This window comes from Lytechinus variegatus, chromosome 13 (assembly GCF_018143015.1).
Source record: "Lytechinus variegatus isolate NC3 chromosome 13, Lvar_3.0, whole genome shotgun sequence".
Classification (NCBI taxonomy): Eukaryota; Metazoa; Echinodermata; class Echinoidea; order Temnopleuroida; family Toxopneustidae; genus Lytechinus; species Lytechinus variegatus.
The window spans coordinates 6618353-6636840 of NC_054752.1; the positions used below are offsets into that span (position 1 = coordinate 6618353).

Here is an 18488-nt window from a genome sequence, read left to right on the forward strand (position 1 = left end):
AATCCTTGTTAATGTGAACAGGGTCTTTGTTTAAAGTTCTTAATTTCAAGTTTTTTTTCTCAAGAGGACGTTTGGGTTTCAGTTCTGACTGTACAGAATACAAGAATGGGGAAAGAAGCAAATTACATGTAGACGCCTCATCAATCAAAATCTCTCTGAAAAAATTGTCACTTCTGAGCTCTTATTAGTATGTATGCTTCTACCAAAAGTGAAGGATGAAAACCACTAGAAAGTATACCTCTATACTGATGCAAAGTCTTTAACGGCCACTGACACAACACACAAAAATATTTCCTGGTTTCATCTTATTTTTTCAGTTTGCATTTCTGTGCAGTCAAAGTGCAGTTGGTTATGATCTAATACCCCTTTCATAAACCCAATTATGCGGCTAATAGCAGCATAATTTGGTCGTAAAATCGGAGGAGGACCAGAGTTATCCGCATTATTTTGATGCTGCTATTATCCGCATAATAGCAGCATCGGGACCAGATTTTGACTTTATGAATGCATTTCCAAATAATGCGGATAATTGCCATGGTGCGGTCACAAGGTCACCCTTTTCCAACACCACCGCATCGGAGGGGGCGTGTCCAAGTGTCATGACGATTATCCACCTTTATCAAGACGGGCGCTCGTAAAAATAGTGCGGATTATTTTCGGAGTTTGTGAACGCAATTATTATTGAATTATCCTAGGCGGCTAATCGGAGGATGGGTTTATGAAAAGGGTATAAATGATAAAAGCAAAAGACTCCCTTATTGTCATGACGTAGCCATGATTTCTCACGAGTGATGTAATATTTTATATACAAGCAAATGTTTGTAGCTAATGAATTGCGTTATTTTCAGGATTTTAGGTCAACTTGGGATTTGTTTACATTTGTAGCATGTTTATATCCCAGAGAACTGTTGCTAAGCTGGCGCCATGAGCGTCTTAGGATGATATGCGTGCTCTACAAATCCACAATATCATTATTTATATTATTATTTATTTCGCTATTTGTTTTCCTCCAAATCCTCTCCCTCCCTACATGATCCTACATCCTACACGACTGGTCTGAATTGGGGAAGCATCATCAATCGCAACTCGCTAGAGTTAGATTTCATGCCTCCTCTTGCTCCTCAGTCTCCTTCTTCCTCTACTTTACAAAGTCATATGGTGAGCGTGCTTTTACTCATGCCTCTGCTGTCCTCTGGAATGCTTTACCTAATTCAATGAGATATCAAAGTGATTTATGTAGGTTCAGGAGATCCCTTAAAACATATCTATTCAATGCATAAAATACCAACTTTGAACTAATGGTCCAATATAAATAACTTGATTACTTTATTCTTACCTTACTATTTCTTCTTTAAGTGCATAGGGACATGCTATGCTATGTGTGATGCGCTATACAAGAATTGAGCATTATTATAATTATTACTTCTTGGTAGTCTGCTTGTTTGTCTCCTTGTTTTTCTATCCATTCAAAACAACTGAATCTTTTTCTAAAGCCATACCTCCTTTCATTCTTCCTCTAAGGATTGCTCCTGTTAAAGTTGTTAAACGTTTCTATCAAAAGTATGTCAATTTCAATTCAATTCAGTTTATTTTTCTCAGTATAAAAACAATATAAATAGTACAAACATGAAATAAATCAGACATAGACATAAATGAAGTATTACACTGAAAGGGTAGCAGCCAAAAAAAAGGTGAACTTATGTACGGCCGACCCAATTGAATTCCAATCATTCATTTGATGGCTCAATCCTTGATTATTCTTACTTTCACAGTTTCACATTGTAATCATCAGATCGTGTGTTCAAATCCCTTCATGGCTTACGGTCCTTCGGCAAGACATTAATCTTCACCTTGCCACTCTACACCCAGGTTTCGAATCGGTGCCTGGTGTAACATGCAAGCAAATGTAGAGGGAACAGCGTTCAGGTTTGGTACATAGCTCCAGTAGAAATGCTTTATACCGGGCATCATCTTCTCTGTATACCTTGATTCTTCTAATTCCGCAACAAGGAGCTCAAAAGAAACAAATTGAGACATCTTTGAGAGCAATTCTCAAAGCTTTGAAATTCTTTATTTCCTACTTGCATCATAAAAGCTCAAAAAAGTGTAGTGACCCTTCAGCAGTAGTAAGAGCCACATTTGCACTGAAACTTGAATCCCAGGAGGGTCCACCACCGACCTTGATCCTTGTTAGGGATATCTTCTAAAATGATCCCCACCAATTTGAAATTCCTAATTTCCTATCAGGTAGTCCCTTTGCCAGTACGAGCCATCTTTGCTGCTTTGCTGACACCTGAATTACTGGAGGGTCCACCCCAACCTTGGACCTTGTTTCAAGTTGTTTGGGACATCTTTGAAAATGATCCCCACAAATTTGAAATTCCTAATTTCCTATCAGGTAGTCCCTTTGCCAGTACAAGCCATCTTTGCCGACACCCTAATTAATAGAGGGTCCACCACCGATCTTGGACTTCCTTTGGGAAATCTTCAAAACTGATCCCCACTAACTTGAAATTCCTAATATCCTATCAGGCAAACTCACCATAGAACTTCTAGGTAGAGTCCCCTTGCCAGTACGAGCCATCTTTGCCGCTCTGCTGGCTCTGGAATCACTGAAAGTCCGCCACCGAAGACCTCGGTCTTGCTTCTTTATGCTACACTGTTGAGCATTCGTGGCTTTGGCCAATGCTTCCCATACCCCCTCCCGAGTAGCCATGTTATTGTCCATGTTTCCGAACCCCATCTGTTGCAGATTGACATACACTGGGTGCTGCTCGACATCAATTGGGACAGGTTTATTCCTAATGTTTCCTCCGTTTGGATCTGGCTCACGTTGTGTTGACATAAGTTTTCCCATATTCCTTCCTACTTTCCTCCATGTCCTTGCCTAAATCAAATACTTGCTCCTCCAACAACGGGGTGCATCCAGAAGCGGGAGTCTTTGCCACTTGCCACAGAGCACAGGTACTAATCCTTGTTGCTTCTCATACAAGCATGGGTATGTTTCCAAGGAATTTTTCAATTTTCAAATTCGATGAGCTGATTTGCTTGATCGCGAAAATGAATGCAACCGATTTCTGTACAGTTCTCTGTAGAAACTACATGTACATGTAGCTACACATAGTTTGTAGCAGCATTTGAATGGAAAATGCATAGCAATTCCAGTACGAAACTAGAGAAATTATTTCCTGACATTTCTGAAACTGCTAGTTTTGCACATATACCTGTATAGTCAAGGACTATTCCTGGTAGAATTTGAGGAAGTATAGAAAATGCAAGAATATGAAAATATTGCTCATTTTGTGTTAGACACAGTGTACGAGCTGAAGTGTTTACATAAAGAATATGATTGTTTTTATCATGGCTGTGCTCAAATAGATATGTCTATTCACATCAGGAGAGCATGAAGACATCGAGAAATTATTTAGGAAGAAGTACTTTTGTACCTCAAATACTTCATGCAGAAGCCTTCTTTATAAATAACTACTACTACTATAAATGCAACTGTCAAATATAATCAATGAAGTTAAACTTGGATTGAATTCATATGGAAATTTGCTTTTTTATACTGGATGTAAAAAATAAAATTCTAATCATTAATTTCACGGATAATTTTAAAGACATATACATGTAGGCATTCAAATGATACATACATGTATAGAAGTGGGAAATTGGAGATCTGCTAGTACTTCCTGATAATGTCTTTCCTGTTAATACATGGACATACTTCTTCAAGGACCCTTGACAGTGACAATCAATATTTTATCAAGTTGAGACCCCTGAAAATTGAAATTTACAAATGCCAATATTGCTGTTACCATCATGGTGTACTTAACCCAACTAAAAGGTATGAATAATCACAAGCATTCAAAAGTAGAATCAAGATTTAAGGCTCATATTCTAAACTCTGGTTTCACGTAGGATGTGGCCTTAATAATCGTTGTAAAACTATATTTAGGTGAGATACAAGTCTGACACAGGTCATACATAATTTCAGTTCATAAGTTTATAAGTTTGATAATCAAATTATTAAAGTTGTATATGAGGAGGCTGAAAAAATATTCCTCCATCATTAAAGCCTGAGAAAAGAGCCCAAAAGGTGCACATACTTTATACGAAACAGGCAGCATTCGCAAGGCTTTATATATTGGACTTCTCAGCACTGGATCAAGGATTATAAAATTACCAAACTTAAAGATATATGAGCATTATTCATTAAAAAAAATTGGAAGGGTGAAACAAGACAACTTCCTTGGATTGGCAACACTCACCCACCCCCCCCCCTAAAAAAAATCTCTCCCCGAGGAAGAATCCTTTATTATAGGGCCTACATAAAAATTGATAAATAGGGGAAGGCGGGGTAAGTTGTGACAGTTTTTGCTTTTTGCATGTTAGAATTGATATGATTAATAATCTTGTCGAAATAAGTACCTTGCCTTGAAATTTAACTCTTCTGAAATATTTTCCACCTATATATAACTTTCTATCCCCACACTGAAAGTCATCGTGACCTTTGAAAAAAACGATGTCAAATGGCTCAACTTGCCCCATATATGGGGTAAGTTTGAGCCACCTTCTGGGGTAAGTTGAGCCACAAAAACTTATGTACAAAATGTATGAAGGGAGAACCAGCATGTCAATTTTTTGTTTAAAGTCTTTTCATTTGCTAATTCTCTATAAATACTAACATCCTTTAAAAGGAAAAGAGCAGCCATGTAAATTTACTCCTTTCAGCCAGCATTTCAATCGATTTTTATGGTATGTTTGTTTTTTAAGATACATTACCATAGGAATTACCATGGCTCAACTTGCCCCATGCTGTTTGGCTCAACTTACCCCAGTCCGAACTCAGTGCGATAATTTTGTATCCACACATTTATTATGCATCCATCATATAAAAGACTATGACAAGAATGAAGATCCATACCTGGACTAATAATGTTGTTATCATGTCTTTATTATATGTAAAGACGTGTGTGTTTATAAAGCACTTATCTATTTCACACTCTTTTTTACTTTTTTGGATGAAATTCATATTTTTCCCTCTAAAAAACTACTTTTTGTTTCAAAGTTGAAAACAATGTGGTGGGGTTAGGGGTTATGCTATGGGTCATCAATACATGACACCACCACAATGTCTGACTCATTCATTATTGGCCTGGGGCTGGTGGCTCAACTTGCCCCTATGCTCAACTTACCCCGCCTTCCCCTACTGTTGGCATGAAGCAAATTACCAGAGTTCAGAATATAGGCTAAAGAGCTTTGGAAAGGTGAAACGGGACAACTCCCCCTCCAATCCTTCCCAAGAGGGACTCCTCAGGTACATGTATGTGCCTCCCTAGAGAACGACACCTTTCACCTATACCAACTTCTTCCTAGAAAACAAGTTTGTCATGTACACCATCTAATGATAACCACTCAGCATTGAAACTTTCAACAAGAATTCTAGTATGATAACAGAACAGCGCCATCTTGTGGTCAAGTTGCTATAGTGTAGCTCATCACTCCTACCATATATGCATACATGTACATGTACCAACTTCTAGGGAAGTATATTAAAGATGTTTATCTTAAGATGAACAATTGATTGTAAAACAATAAAACAATTTTATTACATGGCAATAGAGAGAGTTATACATTCGGCAAACCAATGTACCACATGGCAGTACCATAGGTTTTCACGGCGATTATGATACACATAAATTCCAATTTATAATCATTAACACATACACATGAAAAAGTATATCAAAACAAGTGTGTAATTTATTTCAGGCTCAAAAAGAAGGATGAGCCTTATTTGGAGAGGTATTCTTTAGGTAGTGCCCCTTTCATGTCATTCATTAATAAAACAACTATGTTTGGATACAATATACATGTCTCATTATTTATCAATCTATGAAGTGCTAGTTGTGTGAGTCTCTGAGAAAGTGCAGAGGGATAATAATACTATGAAGCAGTACACATATCTGAGGGAGCGTTTCATGAATAGTTACCGGTACTTTAGTCTCTGATTTTCACCAACAGGGCCCCATTTTTATACAAAGTTATGATTGATCTAATCAATCACAACTATGGAAAGCCAGTAACGTCAACATCTACATTACATGTTTCTTCAAAATATTTTCTAGTTAATATGAGGTATATTCATACATTAACTGTTTTCTTGACAATTCAGTATGCTTCTCTTTGTTTTCAAAGGACATTGTGTGAATTTCCTAAAGAAAATATTATGAAACTAATGGATTTCCATAGAGTTTTGATTGATTGGATCAATCGTAACTCTTTATAAGACTGGGACCATGTTATAAGCTACTGAAGATCTTGCTAATGATTGACTGGTAGCAAATTTGTCGGTGAAAACCACTCTTCATGAAATGCTCCCCTTGTCACTTTCTATTTCTGATCTTCAGGGGAATTTGAGGCTGGCCAACTTTCTAAATTTACTGCAAACTAAACATTCACTTGATCAACAATAGATTGTGCTATCGTTTTTTCAACTTCCTGCTCACTTTAACAATTGAACGGTTTCATAGGAAATCAGGATGTGGAAACCATTCATGATATCAAGATTTTGTTGGGTTTATTTACAAATCAAATATACAGAAAAGTGTGCATATACCAGACAATTAGTAGGATATTTGTTTTGATTTCAATAAAATTTTGAAACTTTGGTATAACCTATACAGAAGATCCTTCTATATAAAGGGAAACTATCTATTAAAAAAGTGTATGTGAATTTTAATAATGTAAAGATTTTAAAATGCAAGAAATAGAATGAAAAAAAATTGTCCATGTGATTTTCTGGCTCTTAAAATGAATTTAGATGATAAAATGAAATATTGAGTGGGGCAAATGAATGTTCTTTTGTTCATGTTAGAAGAAAGGTGATTAAAAGATAAAAAAGAAAATACAAATAATAGAAAATGCTTTTATTGCTTAATTTGAAAATTGAAAGATACTATACATACTCTATGAATTTTAAACAGAACTATTCATTGTAATCCTACATATATGTGTTTCATAAAATGAGAGTTAAAGAGTTACTTCTTTGTACAAATATAATAAATATATAGAAAGGTGCTGAATATTCATTACAGTGTAATCAAATACAGATAGTGTTTCTGTAGAAAATGAAGGAAATAAACATGCTCAGTGTGTAAAACGTGGGAATAGAAAATGCCATATTTAATGTGTTTTTAGTGGGCTTTTAGTGGGCTGCAATGTGTAAAAGTTATGATAAAAGGTGTTTTTGCCTCAAAAAATGAGAATAAAGTGCTCCTGTGTGTGATGGAATACAAGAAACTGACTTTACCTGATCAGTGACAGGTTGAGATGGATTCTGGATTATCATTTAAAAGAAATAGAAATACAAGGAATGAAGCACAAATGCTACAACATTCAGCAACTTCCACACATACAAAACATTCAAAATACATTTTTAGAAATTACCAAACAGAACACACATCAACAGAAGATGTACATTACATAACAAACATTGGGGAAAAAATTACATTTTGGCTGAATAGATATGATAGCGACCTCAAAACACCTGAGTATGAGAAAGGAAACGACAGTAATTTTAACACAATAACATGTAGATTTGAAAGAAATATGATTCATTTTTAGATGTGTAATACCTGAAAAGTTCCCCATCAACCATAGATGCTTCCAGTAATTTTTGATAATGTTCAAGATAAATGTATATTTTTATAAGATCTGGGGCCCGTAACACAAAGCTAAGCAATGATCGTAAAACATTTTTCTACCATTGATTCTATTAACTACAATGTACAATCAACTGTGAAAATCAAGCGTACGATCAATCGCTAACCTTTGTGTTACGGGACCCAGAAAGAGATGTGATTCTGTTTTGAATGCACTATGTTCATGACCGTATGCAGAAATTATTTCCTGTGGGGCAGGACGCCTAAAATTTTTTGAAGAAACTTGAAAGCTTGGGTGCGAAGCGACGTAGCTTGTCATTGGGGTGCCTTTGCATTTTCTCAAGTGAAATTGACAGATTTCATGCAAACTTTTACTTTTTAGTGAATTTTGTGTAAAATTTTTAGTAAACAAATATAGGTTCTCAAAATTTATAGGATTCGACAACTGCCCCCACCCCTCCCCTGCTGTGTATAAGTATGTTGGGTCATATTGTACATTGATAAAAAGCCATTTAAACTATGAAAAAACTGATAGACACTCTCCCAATTGGCCATCCAAAAAACAATCTCTTCTTGAGTTTTGTGTCCTTTGCTCCAATCACTTTCGTTATTTCTCTTATTTCAAGGCAAGCAAATGACAAAAAATGACAATTTGATCAGCAAAAACTGATAACAAAGACCTTGGAAAACGTCACTAGTAGAATACACGTAAAATACTGTGAATAAATAATAATTTAATGATTATACAAACATTTTTTTTCCATTTAATACCAGATGATAAGTACAGTGTTTGACAAAGCAAGCCATCAAGAGGTACGGAATGAAGGTATTTTTTCAACCATCAATTTATGGAATTCATATATGAATCAGCATTTCATTTTCTGAAATATTATTAATGAATTTTTTATGGTTTTAGAGACATTATGCAATTTGATAACACATTATGAAAATATTTGATAATGTTCTTTCATGCTCTAATTATAATTCCCATTCCAACTGAAGTGAAATGCAATACTTTGGTGCATATTAAATATTCTCAGAGCAAATATGATTTAATTTGATAATTTCATTTGAAAACATGGACAAACAATATTCTAATCATAAAAATAGTTGCCATCTCCAAACAATATTTTTTTTATTTTCGAGTCCTGGCCCTAATGGGTTTACAAATACACAGCTAACAGCCAATCACATTCCATTGTCTCGGTAATATATGTGAATAGTGCGGCATGGCATTTTTGTTTCTGCAGAAAGAGATTAAACCCAACAAGGAAATAGCAAAGTGTTATTAAGTAGAGTATATCATTCAAGCACTGCATACTGCCATGATAATGAATGCTTTGCTTTAAAGCTGAATTTCAATTAAACTTGAATTGTGAGACTCTTTGCGATTCAAATATATAAATTTTCATTATTACATTAAAGATTTTACTTCGGATTTAGATTGCCCGAGTATTAACAGTACTGATGAATTCTGTTTTCATAGAATAGTCCTCATACCACAAAATTTATTATCAGTTTTGAAGCATTTTATTAGTTGAAAAATACATCCACAATCGTGGTTTAAAGAAAAACAAATTTCCATGCTATTTTCATCTGAATAAAAAATCAATGAAGTACATACAGTCTAATTCAACTACAGATATTTTGAAAGTTCTTGTCATAACATTTCCATCACTGAATTTCCTGACGGAAGAATCTCTTGCCATATCAAGCAGTGCACTGATATCAAGTGGGTTCATAAATTCTCGCATGACCATATATGGTATGGTACTCATGTAAAAGGTAAACATAAGGCCAGCAAAACAAAGACAGAGTATTAAAGATTGTTATCTACAAGCACTTAAATAGAAAGTATGTAAGCACCTACTATAAGGATGTACTGTACATGCGTGGGTGTATGTCTATCAACTATCAACTGGCTTCTAAATAACTGGATTATCATAACAATGCCCATTAACTGCATATTTCTCTCTTGCATTTTTCACTTCTTATGATATGTGCATTTTTATTTTTTGATGATGGAGGGAAAAAATACATAGGGGCTCACCCCCAAAATACTCAAGGAAAAGAGCCCTGTAAAATCCTCATTCATTGCCATGTTAAAGCTCATCCAGTGTTGCAGTAGATTGTGATAAGTAGCCCCCAAAAAATATATATATATATTTGTTTTGCCTTTGATGATGTGATACAAGTGAATAATACCGTGTTTACACAGTGACACGGCTCGGGGGTTAGACACGCGAGCCATGCTCAACACGGCAATTTTATGCTGTGTAAACGCGATCAGAGTGATCCGCGAGCCGTGTCGAACACGGCTTTTTTGATCCGCCAAAATCGTAGGTATCAACCCGCGAGCCGAGTCAGACTCGGCAATTTTTTCATGTGTAAACAGAAAGCCGTGTCGAACTCTCTTGACCAGGTCACTGCACGCACTTTCACTTTTGGCATTGTTGTTGTTCGCACGGACAAGATTTGATTCCGGCGGTGAATTTCCCGCGTTTAATTTGCGACGTCATAATTCTTCTTCCGTTCGAGATCAGCGAGCCGTGTTGAACTCGCCTTTTTATATGTACGTATAAACGCGATCTCTGGTCCCTTCTTCGCAGTGTTCAACCCGGCTCGCGGATTCAACACCCGAGCCGAGTCAATGTGTAAACACGGTATAAGTGTTGAAGATAGGTTTTAAAAGAAGCAGAGCTCACTGTTCCAGTAAGAAGCAAAGAATAAATAGAGTTAATATTAATTCCAATATGTTTTATAATTTTCAGGAAGAGACACAGCCGATATCAAGACATAAATGCAGCAATGTTTCCAGCTTTTAGACACACGAAAAGAAAAGAACACCCAGAAACAAATGGATAAAGCAACAAGCAAGCCACTTCCCAGACGATACACGACACAAGAAGACAAAGCGGGTGAGAGCGTGAGACAAAAACAGGACAAAAAGACAGACAAACACACAAGGACGACGGATTCAAAGCTTACGTCAAATAAGCGGCTCTCGGAAGGGAGGCTCGGGCTGGAAGACCGTAAGTGAGGGTGAAAAGAATGAGGGCGCCCTTGTGAAATTTTCCCTGCTCGGAGCTGTTGACTTGGAACCTTCGGGTCATCTCCTCGACCCACTCCGTCCGATACCATTCGATGACGAGGAGACGAGGCAACCTAGAAGGATGTGTGTTAATATAGTCAAGAAGGCAGGGCAGGGGTTGGGTTAGGGGAGGGGTAGAATGAAAAATGGGAATTAGAAATCTGAAATTTACATCTACTAGTAGTGAAAAGTACAAATTATCAACATCTTGAGTTTTATAATACAACCTGCGAAATGAAAACATATGGTATATCAGTCTAATACACATCTTATGGAGCATTCCCGCTGTCGTTCAATCTGTTAAGAATGCCACGATTGGCCTCCCGCAACCGATCGCGACAATGTTTTATCAATTCAATTTTTTCTGCGATCAGTACGATCGTCACGACTGATCTGATATGACCTGATACGATTACTATGATTACCACACGACTAAATATCGTCGTTTCAAACGTGGCGCGAATCATGCAAGTAGGAAATAGGTATTATGCAATAGAGAAATAAAATGGTTAGTCAGTCAATAAGTGTTGGCAATGATTTTGATAGGCCAAGGAACGAATGCCCCTAGCTCATTGCAAGAATCAAGACTGTAAATACATTATAAAATGCACACAATAATGAAAAACATTCAACTATTAAACAAATCTTTAAAAGTTAATAAAAAGCAAGGGAACGCACTTTGTATGCATCATATAGTTTTCATTGTATTTTATTGTATTCTGAGAGCCAATGAGGAAATAAATACCAGCATGACACATACATTCACATAAAACCCATACAATAGTATTGGTCTTTACACAATATGTACAGGTTAAATTAGAACTGAGTGCAGAGTACATCAATCAAGGATACTGTATGTATGTTGATTAAAGCAAACCTCTGTAATAGAGCAGCGAAGTGATGACGTCACAAAAAACTTTTTTCTTGCATTTCAGTGTTTTTGATACGTTATTTTGGTAGAGCATGAGGAAAAAACCCCACTGCCAAAATTTGGTGGGAATCGGTCCATGGGGGCCTTAGGTAAGACCTCATGAATACACAATTAGCCTCATTGAAGTCAATGTATTATTGGTCTGATTCCTACCATTTAGAACCAAGGCCAATAATAAATCGACTCACTACAGTGAGGCTAATTATGTATTCATGAGTCATATCTTGGGGCCCCATGGACCGATACCCACCAAATTTTGGCAGTGGGGGTTTATCATCACGCTCTACCAAAGGATGGTATCAAAAATGCTGAAATGCAAGAAAAAAGTTGTCTGTGACGTCATCACTTCGCTGCTCTATTACAGAGGTTTGCGAAAATTGATGACGTCACACTTCGGTACTCTATTGTATGCAGCTTCTTTCAACAGATGCTTATGGCATGAGTGGCCATTTTGTGAGATATATTTGGTCCAGGGGGGGAGACAACCCTGCCAAGGGTTCCTGTACAAAAATTGAAAATCTCCCCCCCCCCCCCCTCCATCGCCACCAATGCATGTAATAAATGACCTATCCTGAAAAGCCTTCTTCTGGAATCATACTTAAAGTTGAATTAAGAAGGGGGTGAGTTTCCATAAATATGGGTTCCACACACAATATATAGTATATATTAATTGTTCAAACAGATAGCATGTCACAAAAACCATCTGCCTTCTCGATATTTTGCTTAGAAAGTCTATGAAATTAGCCCCCTGTCAGAGCCCGAGAGACGAGTGTACAGAAAAATCACTCTGAGTGTGACGTCACCGGCGGGAATTTAGTGTAAGAGGTGCCTGGGTTTAATACAGAAATGCTATGCAGAGTCAAAGAAAGATATTTTTCAAAGCAACTCGAATCAAACAAATAAGAATCATATGTACAAATCTTTACTTTACCTGTATAAAGAATAGTTTGAATTATTATCATGAACTGTTAAATCATGATGTAAGATTGCAAACAGTGAGTTATTGAATGATATTGTCACTATTTCTCATTCATTTTATCACGATGTACCTTCGAGTGAGTAGCTGGAAAGTAGATCCGGCAGCTAGCTCAGCTCTGCCCGGCCGCCTACACACAACAAACACACAGCAAGCTTAGCGCGCGGCTTTCAACTTTGCTGTATTGCATTTACGTAAACAAACGGTACCGGTATAGTATACTACTGCGGTGGCTTTACTTTTCTATTCGACATTTGTTGACGAAGTGAAAGAATGGCCGAAGATACGTTTATCGACTGGTGAGAAGACCTCGATCAAATTTCATATTATTCGCCTTGAAATTATTCCTTTAGGGTCTATGGTATCATTGTGAGGGAATTTACATATTTTGAATAATAGTACGACCATAAATATATTTTTAATCATTTCCTCTTTGCAATTTCTCCGGCTCGAAGATACAACTTCAACTGCAGTTTATGACTTGTTTCGCCATACGGACACAGTCCCGAACGAAAACAATGCATTAAATCGTCTAAAATCGCTACAAAGAAAAAAAGTTTAACAATGTAGGGACATATTATTGACTATATGACTTTCAATAATTATTACTTCCTTTTAATATCGTTCACATGAAATCAATATCGATAAAATGAAGTGTTGACACAAAAGTAAATATGCAGGCGTACGTGCATAGTACACAAAATGGCATTGCCTTGTTTACTACATACCCGCCGGTGACGTCACAGTCAGATAACCCCCGTCTCGGTAGGCATTGCAGGAGCGAACTCAGGGAAAATGGGTAGGGATAAATCGTTCAAATTCACTATTTTGACAAAAAAAATTGGGGGGTCGAATCACCTCTTAGTGTTTTGGGGGTTGTAAGGTTGCTATTAATGTAAATATCTCAATATTTGGAATCGTCTTCTTAATTCAACTTTAAGTTCAAAAACATCTTTCAATTTTTGTTCAAAGTGTTGATTTTGGGAGGGGTGCGCTCACTTGAATGTTGGTAATCTGCTTTAAATTCAAAAAAGGTTTTTCTCTGTAATGTTCTCTCATTCTCTTTAAAAAAAAATAGTTTCATCTTCAATCAGACTTTTTCGTTTCCCTCACCTTTTTAATGGAATGAATTCCATACATTGTAGCTACATGTATCTACACCTCTTGTTCATATATTCTATGTCTTTCTCTTCTCTTTCATATTCATCTGACAATGGTCTTTGCCTCCCTCCCCTCTCTCTCTCTCTCTCTATCACTTTCTTTCTTTCTCACCCTTTCTCCCCCTCTCATGTACATGTACTTGTATATAAACATGAGCACTATTCACAATGACTAAATAATACATATAGTCAGTACTTCCTGAAACTTATAAAGGACAAGTCCGACCAACAAAAAAGTTGAATTTCATGAAAAGAGAAAAATCCAACAAGCACAACATAGAAAATTTCATCAAAATCGGGTGTACAATATCAAAGAAAGTTATGAAATTTTAAAGTTTTGATTAGTATCACAAAACAGCTATAGGCACATCCTCATCAGTGTGCAAATCAGAAGACTGGTGACATCACACACTATTTCTTTTATATGTCATTATATGAACTGTTTTCATTTTCTCCTCATTGCCAAGTGAATAAAGTTTTATTCCTCCCTCAACATGTGGATCTATCATCGATTTAACATTTTTTTATTCAGTCAAGCTTGTCATTATTGTCAAATTTCTTAAAATTGAAAAAATGTATTTAAATCAAGCCACCACAAACAAAAGAAATAGTGAGGGACATCATCAGCTCTCTCGTTTGCATATCACCGAATTATGCACATAATTGTTTGGTGAAAAATAAGGGAAACTTTAAAAAGTCATAACTTTCTTATTTTACATCCAATTTTGATGAACTTTTCAGTGGTATGCTTGTTCGATTTTCCTCTTTTTATTACCATCAATTTATGTGTTGCCCACGGTGTACTTAAACTTCAAGCAAATAATTCAAACGAAGTCGTGCTGAGCTGATAAATAGGTCTAAATCACTTACATGTACATCAAGTGCGTTCAAATGATGTAGTTTCATATACCTGAATCCTAAATCAAAGCTCTATAGAATACAAAACATGGATACTTTCAGAGCTCTTTTATCAAACCTAAACCAAGCAAATAACTGGAATCTTTAATAAGTACATGTACACTCTAAATTCCAAGGATTTATCATAAATCCAGATCGGCTGTGAATAGTGACCGGCGGAATTTCAAATACTTTCAATATCTTAAGGATTAACTTTTAAATCTCAAAAGATTTAAATTCAAATCTTTAAGACTTATATTTCAATCAACAAGGTTTAAATCTAAATCTAATATTCGGCCTTCCCTTTTCTCAATCCCATTTCAGCCCCAAGTTTTCCGACGTCTGGATATTTTTTTTTAAAAAGCCCTCTTACCTGAATAGTCTCGTAAACATGACCGGGCAGGGTGGACTCATCAACCCCTGGTTGGGCGAGAGGTTTGAAAGTTATCAATGTACATGTACTGGAAGCCATTCTAATTTAAATGGTCAAATATACGGTTTATGATTCTTGACAGCATCAGCGTGATGTTCACAAGAGCGAGTGATGTCTGTCCATCTTAAAAATGATGCTCACTTTGATTCAATTCTGTAAATCAACTCATCCGAGGAAGCCAACGATCATCCAACTACACTGTAGTATAACGCCCATGGATCCAATCTAATCCTACTGTATGAGGTGGACTGGATGTCAACAACATGCCTATAAGTCAATCTGAACTTATACACTGTATGAAAATACATGTCTTGATCCCAATTAAAATAAAGTACGCATATGTAGAGTATAAAGTGTCTAGGGTGGAGTAAATATTACTTTCGAGACTTCTAATTAGAAATATTGAATATTATCAAGTCCTGGCAATTAAAATCATGTTGTGATAGCCAAATTAGTACATATGGTACATGTCCATATAGCAGAATCTTCAAGTGGATTAGAAACTGCCTAATAGCACAATAAAGTGGAGTCCTTATCCTAAACAGCGCTGTGCACATACATGTAGGTGATATGGGCCGCAGTCCTTGGAATGGCTATGTGCACATTAAAACATTGATATCATTTAATTACATTATTTTGTCCATGTAGTACTTTACTAGCTTTATCAAAAGAAAGAGCTTCAACTAAATCGCTTTGCGTTTCAAAAATATGTCAACGGAGAGTAGTTTCAAACTGGGCTGTTTTGCAGCATCAAACACAGATCGCTCTTAAATGCACAAAGAAGGGCAAATTCTGAGGATTATCCTGATAGAGTCCAATGACATAAACTCCAGCGAGATCATTCACTTTTCAGTTTGAAAATGACAATTTGGTCGATTCAATCACAGAGACGACTTTTGAACTAAACAAACGCAAACCTGAGACAAATTAGTAGCAGTTTAGCATTTCCAGGTTGATTCTGCTCAAAAACCTATTGTACATACACATGTACATGTATAGACCTACATGTATACCACCTCTTGGCCCTTTACCAGGACATCCGTAAACAAGTGAATTCTCTGAAGGGATATGAATTTATGAAACCTAAAATATCCCTTTTGGACGATTTTCAAAGAAAAGCAAAATGACAAGGAAACTTTCTTATGAATGATAGGAAAACACTTGTGTTTACATTTCCACAAAAGAAAGTCCACACCTCATGCAAATAGCAAGTTCGAATACGGTTAAACCTATACACTTGATTTCATTTGAGTGCTGTATATACTTCCTCTTTCTTTTTCACACCAGTGACATAATTCTTTCAGAAATAAAGCTAGTGATTTTATTACAGCAAAGTAGATTGATTTGAAAACTAGGTTGGTACTACATGTACGTGGAAGGTTGTGGCCCAGTGGATTAATCTTCTGACTTTGAAACAGAGGGTTGAGGGTTTGAATCCCAGCCATGGCGTAATTTCCTTCAGCAAGAAATTTATCCATATTGTGCTGCACTCCACCCAGGTGAGGTGAATGGGCACATGGCAGGGTTAATTCCTTGAATGCACTGAGCATTGAAACGCGGCTCGGGCTAAGGCCGGGGTGATGATAACAATAAACACTGCGCCTTGGAATAGATTATTTCTAGATAGATGGCGCTATATAAATGCCTATCATTACTATCATACTTGGTTAAAACTTGACAAATTGACAGTATAGATTTTTTAAATATAAAAATGGGATATTGGTTAAATTTCTTGATTTACTTTGAAAGTGTGACGGAACCATTGCTATGGCAGGCATTTGAAGAATTCTCAATTTGGAAGCCTGCAAATGCTGGCTGACAACGGTTATCTTTTGGAAGTATGGACAATATCCAACTTCCCCAGTTACTTTTCAAAACATGCAAACAAACATTATTTTTCATTACTTTGGACTCCAATTTGAGCCATTTGGTGATATGATAAGACTGACAAAGAATTTGAAATGACATTTGAAGAACTTTTTTTCACATTAAGGCCTTTTTTGTCGCTTGGTATTGATCACACATATGGCTTTGTTGAAAACTTGTTCATGTACAGTCGACACCAAAAGTTTACATACATCCATGAATTTCAATGAAATTTGTTCGCTTGCCAAACATCATAACATTTACTATACATGTATCTTCAGAAATATAAATACGACCATGACAATATTGATATCAAATGAAAGAGTATATAAAGTTCTTTCACATAATCAGAATGCCCTTGGGATTAAAGTATATTTCAGGTAGAATTTTCTTTATTAAAGAAAAAGAGTAATATTTGTGTCCAATGTATTTTATTGTTTCATATTATATTTTCAAACATTGTTTCATAGAAACATATAAATGTCAAATATATGATTAATATTACATTTTATATCATGATATGTCACCACTGAACAAAAAAGTGCAATCTGAAATGTTTGTTAAGAAGTAAATAGCATAAATGTTAAATGTTTTTGTCAAGTTATTATTTTTAATTTGTCTAAAATATGAAGATTTTTTAGGAAAAAAGGACTCGTAAATACTTTTCAGCTCCTGATGACAAAGCAATGTGATAGAGGGGCATGACATACTCATTCGTTTGATATCAAATTTGTCAACATAGCACAAATGTTTTATAAGATACAGTGAATTTTGTGACGATTGGCAAGTGTTAACTTTTCTTTGAATTTCCTGGGTGTATCACTGTATGTAAACTTCTTGCATCAAATGTATATGCCTGATAAAACTCCATGCATAGTAACATCATTATTCAGATATCTATAGGTGAGAAGATTCAGTCTGGGGAAAATCTGAGAGCAGACAGTTTGACACCTCAATGCTAATTCTAATGGAAGTATGAACGTGATCTAATTTGTATCGAATCTGGAAAAGCAATTGTGCAGGTTTACTGCATGTCTCAGATTCAGATTATTAGCAAACTTAAAGGGACGGTCCAGGCTGAAAGTATTTATTGCTTAATAAACAGACTAGAATTCACTGAGCAAAATGCCGAAAATTTCATCAAAATCGGATAACAAATAACAGTTATTGAATTTTAAAGTTTAGCAATATTTTGTGAAAACAGTCGTTATGTATATTCATTAGGTGGGCTGATGATGCCACATCCCCACTTGTTCTTCTGTATTTTATTATATGAAATTAGGTTTTTTCAATGTTTTTCCTTCAAGAACTAGAAAATTGAATTGTCAACTGATTTTAGTGCATTAGATATTAACTGATACAACTATTTCATTACAAGGGAGACATATTATTTACACAAGTATGAAATAACGAAAAAAAAATATGATTTTATGTAATTACATAAGAAAACGAAAAGTGGAGATGTGACAT

General features: G+C 35.9%; 1 protein-coding gene across 3 annotated transcripts in view; it reads right to left on the minus strand.

Annotated features, from left to right (window-relative positions):
• The window catches only part of LOC121426401 (rho GTPase-activating protein 27-like), a 56652-nt gene that overhangs the window by 21331 nt on the left and 16833 nt on the right, over nt 1-18488 (minus strand). For 2 of the 3 annotated variants that reach the window (XM_041622691.1, XM_041622693.1), the window contains exon 5: nt 10653-10829. In XM_041622691.1, the coding sequence (XP_041478625.1) occupies nt 10653-10829 (177 nt within the window). Of the gene's footprint in view, nt 1-7312; nt 7340-10652; nt 10830-18488 lie in introns of all 3 variants that reach the window. The other variant, XM_041622692.1, reaches the window with a different exon arrangement.